The sequence below is a fragment of the Nicotiana tomentosiformis genome, chromosome 3 (genome assembly GCF_000390325.3).
Source record: "Nicotiana tomentosiformis chromosome 3, ASM39032v3, whole genome shotgun sequence".
Taxonomy (NCBI): Eukaryota; Viridiplantae; Streptophyta; class Magnoliopsida; order Solanales; family Solanaceae; genus Nicotiana; species Nicotiana tomentosiformis.
In genome coordinates this window covers 134,487,079-134,498,037 of record NC_090814.1, presented here as the reverse complement: position 1 = coordinate 134,498,037, position 10,959 = coordinate 134,487,079, and the positions used below count along the sequence as shown (strand labels likewise).

The 10,959-nt window shown below is 38.1% G+C and overlaps 1 protein-coding gene and 1 long non-coding RNA gene across 2 annotated transcripts; both read right to left on the bottom strand.

Moving 5' to 3' along the window:
• Positions 1-278: 278 nt before the first annotated feature.
• Positions 279-4,094, bottom strand: LOC138907225 (uncharacterized). Its single transcript, XR_011415009.1, has 2 exons — positions 3,384-4,094; positions 279-3,252 (listed from the first exon to the last, which is right to left on the bottom strand). It is a non-coding gene; the product is annotated as an uncharacterized lncRNA (long non-coding RNA).
• Positions 4,095-5,087: 993 nt separating this feature from the next.
• LOC104103048 (uncharacterized) lies at positions 5,088-7,826 on the bottom strand. Its single transcript, XM_009610915.4, has 2 exons — positions 7,519-7,826; positions 5,088-7,359 (listed from the first exon to the last, which is right to left on the bottom strand). The coding sequence occupies exon 2, from the start codon at positions 6,949-6,951 to the stop codon at positions 5,695-5,697; it is 1,257 nt and encodes a 418-aa protein (XP_009609210.1). The 5' UTR covers positions 6,952-7,359; positions 7,519-7,826; the 3' UTR covers positions 5,088-5,694.
• Positions 7,827-10,959: the final 3,133 nt, after the last annotated feature.

Genomic DNA, 10,959 nt, shown 5'->3' with positions numbered 1-10,959 from the left:
CGATTCCTCAATGAAGACCATATACTCAAAAGCATCGAGAGGATTATCGTGATTACTTCTCTACAGCATGTTTCAAGAAGTGTGATATACATATTTATCAGTATGAAACAGAAGCTTACACATTTTACATCTTAGCCAAATATGAGAAAGAAATTTGACAGGAAAAGTGAAATGATGAATAATGCATGTTCTGAAATAGAAGCAGTAGCTTTGAAGATTCACTTACGCATCTGTACCTTGGCAATTGTTTCCTTCAGGTCCAGGGCTTTTGAAGCTTCGCGATGACATACAAACTTGTGGCTATGAGGATGTTCAGGTTATGTGGGAAATGCTCAGTAGAACCGAGTCCGAAGTGACATCTAAGCACCAGAAGCGCAAGCGCAGACCATTGTGGAGGATTTTTGTATGGTCCACCCATAGTTCTAACTCATCCTTCTCCTCAGATCATGCTCATCAATAGACAACTTTGCTACATCTTCAACAACAATAAAAGTATCTGAAGAGTGAAGACGTGTGTATGGCGCTTCCATTTCTTGAGCCCCACGGGGTGATATTACATGAGATATGGTACAAAAGCCATTGTATGTCAGTATCAGCATAGGATGAAGTATATCTACTATACCTCTATAGCTAGCATGACCATAACGAGACTATCTAGGGTGGTGTCATTTGTAAATATACCATCTTTGTGATGATCCGTGATCGTGTTACAGCATTAAAGAGAGAAAAAGAACTGTGAAGAGCTCAGCTTTCCTCTGGGAGGTTAATTTATGCTATTATGCTTATTACTCACACATCCATCGTCTGCGGCGAAAAGGTTTGAGTATAAATCAGCATCATTGTCCTGAGAAGACCTTACCACTTGAAGAGAACTGTTAAACATGTTAGCAGCTAATACAATGACAGAAAACATAGGCGTTTACTCTTTTACTGAAGCTCCAGATAGCATGTGCACTTACTCAAGTATGCACTCTCCTCTGTGCTATTGTAGAATGACAGATATGTAAGAGGAGAGTGGTCACAGTAAAATTTTAATAATTCAGTCACTTAAAATCTCACAACTACATTTAGAAAAAAACAAACAGGAATTAAAGGCAGGGAGTTCTGGCCAAAATATTCTAATCATTCAGTCACTTAATCTCAAACTTTTTGAGTAGGAAAAATTTAGCTAGAGGGGAGAAAAGTTCTGCCGAATGGAATCGGCTATGAGTTGTTGAAATGAAACTAGGATCCACATATTTGTACACATTTTTACAAGGTGTGGTATCAATTCGCCAAAACTAGCCAATAGAGCGGCAATGTAGCACTTTAGCATACCAACTTGATAGAGAATCTTCCACTGCTTCAACTTTGCTTCCTCCTTCTGGATAATGTTTCCCGTATACAATGCATAAGTTTAAGTAATTATTAAGCTGCTTGAAGCGACAAAGAAAAATGACTGTTAAGCCGATCCATTTAGAAAGAATGAAAAAAAAAACAAAGAAATGACATCAAAAGCAGAATGGGATACAAATGCTAAGCTCATTTCGTGCAAAATCAGAACCAAATCCAGGGAGAGATTGTGATGCAAAAGAACTAACTCTTACCTATATGCCAATTAAAGAAAGAGGAGAAATTCACCAAAGTGAAGAAACAAGTAATTTGCCTAGCCTAGGTAACTTCCGCAATCCTTTTTTTACAATATCAAGAGAGCTTTATATGTTTTCTGCCTCTACAGAAGTTACGAGGAGAGCGTTAAATCACTCAAACATCATCCTTCCCCTCGGAGCAAGAACAGGTTCATCATGACTGTTCTCATCTGCTATCTTACTACTACATGGAATCAGAACTGAAGAGAAATGCCAAACGGCAATTGCCGTACATTTTACATCACCGAATAAACATGTTAATTCCTATTTCAAAGTTGATCGTCAAGTAACACACAAAATTGGTGGTGTCCACAGATACTAGATAAAATTTTAGGGGCTCCCAGTTAGTACAATCCAATTTTGGGGTTCCCACTTCCCAGTAAATCAAGTGGTTGAAATCCAGTTGCTAGCACGGACATCAAGGGTGTAAAATTGGGTCTCTTCCAACAAACTACTTAGGACTGCCTCTGGGATCAAAAATCAAATCACAGGAAAGAAATATCGAGTGGGGTATTGGAAACATGTGAGAAAATATTAGCCAGATGGAAAAGTCAGTACCTTTATATGGGGTGGGGGTAGATTGATTTTGGCAAAAAGTGCAAGGATTCTCTACCTACATATACGATGTCATTATTCCCTATACCAACAAAGGTTGAAAAGAGAATAAATGTTTCAAAAGGAACTTCATTTGGCAAGGAAATAGAGAAAAGACATGTTTCCATTTGGTCAGATGGAGTAAACTCACTATCATAAGGGCGTCTAGGCATAAGACACTTAAAGCAACAGAATTTAACTCTGCTTATCAAAAGGCTATGGAGGTTTAGCGGGGAAGAACAAGCTCTATGGAGGAGAGTAATTAATGAAAAATATGGGACTGAAGGTCAGTGGGTTTCAAGAAAGGTAACTACACCTTATGGGGTTAGTGTATGGAGGTCAACGGAGCTTTTTGGCCCATTTTCAGTGCCAATGTCAGCCTCAAAGTGGGGAATGGGATGAAAACTTCTTTCTAGGGAAACAATTGGTTAACACAGGGGTCTCTAAAGCATTTCTTCCCAGACATCTTCAACCTAAGTCAGCAACAAAGGGGCAACTGTTATCCAAATATGGGGTCAACAGCAGTAGAACCTGAGCTTTAGAACACTGTTGATTGATTGAGAAGGCAACAGAGTGCTGACTTTTTCAGAGTTCTGGATCAATTCAAATGAACGTGCGGACAGGTTATCATGACATAGGCAAAGCAAAGGTAACAATACAGATAAATCTTCCTATTAAGCACTCACTCATATTGGAGAACAGGTTAACTCTTGGCCTTTCAAACACATATGGAGAGTGAAAATTACTTATCATCTGTTTTGTATGACTTGTTGTTAAAGAAGCCAGCCTGACCCAAGATAATTTGAAGAGGAGGAGGATTGTGCTATGTTAAGATGTTATTTGTATGGGAAGGAACCAGAGATCAACAGTCACCTTTTTTTGCACAGTGGAGTCACTGACCAACTCTGGCAATTATTCTTAAATATGAAAGGAAACAACTGGACAATGCCAAATTCAACAGGAGACTTACTAGCACGCTGTAATAGCTCTGGCAGCCTTTTCATGCAGAAGAATAGATGGAAAACAATCCCTGCATGCATATGAATGAAACACAAGATGTTTTTAAACACAGATGTAGCTCTATTCAGAAGATCAAGATGAATTGTCTTCTTTCGTTTCACTAATGGTGTAAAGAGGTATTTTTAGATGATGCAGGATTACCTCTAGATGTTATAGAATCCTTGTAAGAAGAACAAGGACACACTTTTGTTATTTCGAACTGTGAGTATGGCATTCAGTACTGCCTTTCTGCTGATAGTATATACAAGTTGTTACCTTCCTCAAAAAGATTCCCAACCCCGCTAAAAACCTCCCTTGCCCAGAAGCCCAACAGTGACTTCCCAACTTGGCTTCCCTGGTGAATCAAACGACATTTCTCATGGTTAGTGGAGGAGGCTTCTTACCACTAGCTACTCCAAGTCAAATAGCCTTCTAGAATTACCAAGGTCGCTTGTCTCCTACAGAAAAGTAGCATAAGATATTTAAGGCTGTGATTAGTACTTGAATAAATTATCGCAAGATGGAATGGAGTTTGACAGACAAATTTTTAACTTGGAAATGCACAGAAGACAGAACAGAAACAGTGGTTGATTATTAGCAGGCTTATTGGTGAACTTCATATATCCAGATCCTACAATTTAGCAGTACTTTTATCAAGAAGAAGTGCCAACAAGTACATAGCGATAACGCATGAAGCACATAAACTTAAAGACTAAGAGCCAAGCAATAAGGAATACAAACTTGCAATATAGGAAGATACATAAGAAACGAAATAGTACAGTTTCCAGAGAAGATATGCATTTGTTCAGTTCTTAAAAGAAAATTCAAGTACTCAGAGCTAAAAGATATATAGATAGAGAGATAAGGAAAGAGATCAACTTTCTTCTGACCTTTTCTGTTTTCCGGCAGGTAAAGTTTGTCTCAGGACAGGAAATATTATCCGCAGTCTTCTGCTCTATTTCCAACTTTTACTCCATTCTTCAGAACAACATACTTTAGTCATATCTCGGTCTATTGTCCGTCTTTCCATTCAAGGCACCCCACCACTGCCACATTTCCTTTGAATGCGTACACTGAATCTTCCAGCTCAGGATAGGATATAAGCTCATTTCTTTATCTTTTTTCATTGTAAAGTATATGAGCTGATTTTTTAGACCAGCTCAACTGTCTGATTCTCTGACAGCATGAGCCACTTGAATATAGCAGCAATTACACATCGTTGAGATCCAAATTAACCAGAAAATAAAGTAACCAAGTGATAAATACACCCAAATATCATAAAGAAATGCCCATTAAGTCATTCATGCTGTATCATTGACTATCTAGTGCATGAAAGCAATCAAACCACCAAAATAAGTGAGCTTAGTCAATGAACCTAATGAATAAAACAAAAGATTCTCAAATCTTTCCTGGAAAGAAATAAAGATTAAATGAAGCAGCAGCATATTGCAAGAACTTACTTGAACTCATAGAAAATCTTGAGGCAATGGGGAAAACAGGAATTTTGAACTTCTACCAAACCTCTAAGGTTAGTTAAGCACTACCAAAATAATAACATAGTTATCCGTTAGTTAAAAGGTGGACATACATCAGATTAGAGTTGGACGCTTTAGGGTACTAGTAAAAAGCTTTTTTTGATCCTATAGAGCATGTTCTACAAAACACACCATAGACAATTTGCTCAGTGCAGACACCATCACGGAATATCAACAATTAATCAACCACTTAAATGATTAGTTTGTGGGGGCTTCTTCAAATCGAGAACAAAAAATAACTTTGTAATCGAAAGTCGAGCAGATGGTCAAGTCAGTTTGAGGAATATCAACTCAACATTTAGCATCATGGTTTATGGGAAAGAGAATCAAATAATCAAACTGTTCCGGGGTATACATTTAATAGAGTAAGAAAAGATAAAATACAGAAGTGGGCCACCGACCCAGTGAACATCAATCTAGAACTAAAAAATAATAAGATGATAAACCTACTGGTGAAAACGTGTTGTTAATATTGAGGTTCAACCAATCTTGATTTTGAAGATACACAGCAATTCTTGCATCATCTAGTTTCACCTTTCTACTGAAGTCCTAGGCTACACAATTATTCCTGCAAAACTTGTACCAAATTTGCTCTTTACTGTAAATTACAGGAGGGAGAATGCAGAAAATATCCAGAGAGAATTATGCTAATCATACAACAGCGCGACCAACGCGGGTGTTCCTTTCTTCAAGTCCCTTTCAGTGGTTGCTAAGAAATGAAGGGTTTCCAGGCAAAGTTAAGCCTTGTACCAGGTGAGACAAAGATTCAGGGCTCTGTGCCTATCATCTTCAAGAGACAATATTGACCTCAAGAGTTGTTGACTGGTTCAAAAAGGCCACAAAAGCTGAAATGATGTGGCTGCGCAGAAACCCTGAAAGGAATAGTGCCCTTAGAGCCAGTAGGGACCAAAAGTTTAACCGGAAGGTTCATGAATGCCTTATTCTTCAAATGTGCGTGTACATATTTTTTCCAGCAGCAATGGCCAGTCTTCGCCAAGTTGCCGGGAGTTCAGCTCCATGGCAACCCTAAAATCTTGCAACGATATCAAGTTATGGGGAGCATGTTCTTGCATGACTTCTGAAGGTCTACCACTACTTATCTGAAAATGATGACCTGGTCTGAGGCCATTGACAAGCTTCATATGGGTCTGCTGTTTCTTGGTGTTGTTCGTTGTAGGCTCATGCCCTGACCTTGCCCCCACAAGTTGAACACAAGATCGAATTAAACCTCTTAAGTAAGAATCTAATCCATTGTTCAACAAGTTGGCACAATCGATGGCCACTCCTTCAAGGCCTTGTTCTGCAGCAATCTGCTCCATGCGTTCCCTTAGTGATACACTATCCAACAAAGCACCACAACTAGAAGAGCTAACACATTTGCTATTCGTTGCCAAAGGCAATGCTTTACGTGCTCCACCTACACTAACAGGGCAAAATGGAACCCCAAGTGGAGCTTGGAGCTGACTCCTTGCGTGCATCTCTTTCCCATCATCTCTAACCTGGTCTTTGTTATATACAGAAACTGGACCTACCTGTGATCTCTTTATTACAGAAAATCTGGCAGTTTCTTGACCAGATGCCTCCCTTTCATCATCAGTTCGCTGCAAGAGTCCTTGATAATGCTGCACAGCCCTCCGTGCATCAGGTGGATAAGTATCTCCATTTTCCATGACGTCAAAACTCGATTCTGTTGTTGTCGGTTGTTGAAAAGTGTAACTGGTCTTCCCATTTTGACCAAGTGCACTACGGCGATCCCCAGCCCTACGATCACGAGAGCCTGTTCTGGCCTTTCGAGGAGATAAAGGGAGAATATCCCCATTAGACAAACCTGGTTGACTTGAAGCCTGGCTCGAGGAAACATGTGATCCATTTTGCTCATAAACATCGTTTGGGGGCTCATTACTTCCAACTGCTGCACCAGGCTTCAAAACATCAGTCTCATGAGTTGGCGGTGGAACTTTTGCGCTACAAGCATTTCTCAAAATAGAACGAATGAACTGATTATGCAGTGGAATGTTCTCTCTACCCAATATCCTAAGACAAAGCTTATTGAACTCAACCTTGCTTATTTTCAAACTCAATAACCTATTTAAGTAATAGAAGTACTGTTTAGACCTGTCAGGTCCAAGTTTCTTCACAATCTGAGCTTTCAGCTCAGCAAGATTGATCCGCGAATGCTGATGTGGAGGTTGCATCTTTGTCAACACATAAAGTCCAATATTTTAAAATAACACAATAAATCAGGGTCAGTATCCAAGTCCACCACTAAATTAGGGTTTTGCCCCAATTCCAAAAACCCATAGTGGAAACAAGATTGTACTCCTCTAACAGCAATTCAGGCAATGCTGAATCAAAATCCATCTCAAAAACTCCAACTTGTAGCAGTATAGCTATTGGAGGGGGTTCTAAAGATCCATAATTATCAACTAACTCTCCCTCCAAAAATCCCAATCCTGAAAATTTTCAAATTCTCAGTCCAAGAAAACTCCAACCTTAGAACCAATCAAAATCGCAGCTTTATGAAAACCCTCAATTTCTGATACCTCACTGCAAGTCCAAGTAAACCCGCAGCTTTATTCCCCAATTCAATAAGTTCAAATTGCCTGTAAAATACAGGGCAAAACCTAAAACAGACAGAAAATGCCTCCAAAGCTTCAAGCTTCCCACTTCAAGTTCAAATATATCCCACTCGAAATTGGGATTAAAGAAGAAATATTTAAGCTTGAAGGAAGAAAGAAATTAGAAAATATAGAGAAGCTAACCTTTATTGGAATGTCACCAAAATTCATTCGAAATTCAGATTTAATATTAAACCCAAATGCTTTTCAACTCTTACTTGTTCATGCTTCTTCTTCCATTGCTCTTCCTTACAAATTGCTTCGCATTTCAATTCTTCCAAAAATTTACTGTTCTGAATCAGAAACTACGAAGACCCACTTTCCACGCACACACACACACACACAGTGTCTCTCTCTCTCTCTCTCTCTCTCTCTCTGATCGCTCTTTTCCGATACTTCTCTCTCTCTCTCTGTGAATCGGACTTTTTTTTGTTTGTGTCTGATCAGAAATAGCAAATTCTTTTTCTGCAATTTTTCTACTTCTTTTTTTTCTTTCTTTTCTCGCTTATAAGCTCACGGTCTTCACGCTCTTTCTTGTGCGTATATTCGCACGCGATTAGTAATTAGGCTACAAAGAGCGTCTGAGTTTAAATAACGTGAGTGCGCGTGGATGTTTATGTTCTTTGATAATATATTTGATGAATTTTGCAAGTAATTGTATTATGGGAAAATGTTTTGCAGGAAAAAAGAAGCAAAAGATTCTAAGTACTAACGAGGAAATGAATAGTAGTACAAAATTTGTTTCCAGCTGCACCAATTTTTTCCTAGGTTTTTAAAGCTCCATGCCTAACTTGAAGTTTCTTTCTACATATTCTGAAGATGAAGATGTAAAATTGTTAAACATGACAAACTGCTGCATAACAGAGAGCATATAGTTTGCCAAATTAGGAAAAGTCAATTTCACATTCTAGTTGGAAGAGAAATATGATTCTAGGTTGTTTGTTGCATATGCCAACTTTTAAGTTTTAACCTCCTTGAGCACCTAATCCTAGAACGTATGTATATCCTCTTCTGAAATGATACACCCACCCCACCCTCTCTCTTGGGAGTATGATCAACTTTGCATGCATGAGTTTGCTCAAACAGTATGATCAACTTTGCATGCATGAGTTTGCTCAAACAGTATTTCATAACATATAATATGGAATTTCTTTTTGCATAAGCTGGTTGGGCAAAGTTTGTATGTTTATACATGTAGTGCCATTTTGGTTCTTTTATTTGTTCCGCAAGATGATCATAACCAACTTTGGGTCTGAGATAGGGATCGAATTATGATAAAGAAAGTCGTATACTTTAAAAGTAGATAGAGTAAGCAAGCAGTTTTTCTTGCGCTAACATACATCCAATAGCATAAAGTGATGCGTCAGTATAAATTCAAAAATCGAAGGCTTGAGACTGATAGCAAAAACTCGTATGCATGTGTCAAATTACATGATCTAAACACAGAAATTATCAATTGACAACAATTTGGAGATGATATGTAGAGAGAGAAAGATAGAGAGAAGGGAGAGAAGAACTCGTGTTTATTTCATTTTGTTAGTTTACATTGTTAGAGCACTAACATCCTTTTAACAACATAACTTCCTCTCTTCTAATGTAGTACAATTTCATCCACAAAATTTTACTAATTACACATAAGTCCATGCCTTCTTAGTAAAGTCTTTAATCACAAAACTCCCCCTCAAGCTAGAGAGTGGAAAGCATCTAACACTCCCAGCTTGGTGACGAGCACAAAACACACACTAAAATATGCTCGCTAGTCGAATATAGTAAATTAAAATATCGTATCCACATGGATTGGAGCTAAACAGTATTATCGTAGTTTGTAGCTAGATTGCTATCCAAGATGATCAACAATTTAGGGTTATGTGATTAAAACTAAATTTAACTAAGAATTTATACTATTGGCTAATGACAATCAACGCAAGTATTAAGCAAAGGAAGATATCAATTGGGAGAAGATAGGGTCGATAGGATAGGTGCAAGACAAATGCTTGGGATTTAACTCTAGATAATTCACTTTTAATGTTCAAACGAGTCTCTCTAATTCACTTGATTATTAGTTCAATTGATTAGTAGAAACTCCTCTCTCGATTAAATCTCAACCTTACAAGATGAACCAATTCTAAGCACGTGAATATATACAAGAATTCGTAGTGGATTGGTCTTTAGGAGAACCTCTCTTGATTATCCTCCTAACTAAGTTTAATCAACAGTTCAACTAGCCTCTTCCGATTACTAAGAAGAATTAATGACTTCAACCAACAAAATATAATGCAACAATATCATAAGTTATGCCTCTCTCAATTACATTAACAAGTGAATATAGATGCAACGGTTAAAACATCCAAAACGATTCAATACATAAAACTAGAGTTAGTTATCCACAAACAAGTATCAATACACCAAATCCATCAAACCCTAAAGAGAACTACTCCATGGATTTGGAGTAATTCATCTTAACAATGTTTAAGTTAAAGGAAAAGATAAAATAATCCAAACCCTTGTCTTGAGTGAGGATTGAATGATGAAATCCTTGAGCTTTTGCTTCTCCACCTCCTCCTTGGCTTACTTAGGTCTAAGATGTGTCAAAAATCCATAAAATAACGTTTTTACATGTATTTATACTAAGTAGGGTCGGGCCCAGACGAAAACACCTTTTCTTGCGCGAAATAGGAAAATACTCTGTAAAAATTGCACAGGCGTGCCGCATAAGGCGACGCGCCATGCGACGCATTAGTGGGAAAGTCCAGAGAGTTGATGTCTGACAGAAAACAGGACTTTGTACAGGCGCAGCGCCCCACGTGCCGTGGTTGTACATTTTTCTCAGAGTCCGACTTTTTGCTTCGATTTTGACATCCAGACGTGGTGTTCGACCCCCGAACGCGATCCCGGCTTAATCCCTTGGGCTTTTTCTCAGACTGCAAAGCTCCAAATCACTAGAATTAGCTCCATAACATCTACATCACTCGGAGTCACTCCTACAAGGCATAAAACACACAATAAGTGCAAAACACTAGCGATTAAAGCTCAAACTCAATTAAAGTGCAGTAAATTGAAGTGTAATAAGTGACTAAAATACGAGATTATAGTCAAATGGGTAGAACTTGCACTGTGGTTGCCAAAAAAAAGGATAAGATACATCACAATTAGATGGATAATAACATATAATTGGCTCAATAAAGAAATGCCTATATCACTTCTAAGACTGAACAAAACTATCATTTTACGTTGCAAACACACGGGACAAGTTCTAGACATCAAATGCAATGCACAGAATACAATAAAATCTCTCACACACACATGGCACATAACTCACTCAAGATTGGACTAACAAGACACTCTAGTCCAAGCAGTTAAGAAAAGTTAAAATTATACAATTTAAAGTACTTATGCAAGAGTCAAAAACTGAGCATAAGCATCAAAACTAAAGCACTCACTATTCTCAAGGCATAACCAAGTCAAGAGATATTTCTTTCAATCCAAATCATAGCACAAAGGTTCCTACACCTAATAAAAATAAAAAATAACTACACCCGGTTCAAACAAATCCTTAAAAAAAACCGCGGCACAAAGAAAAAATAA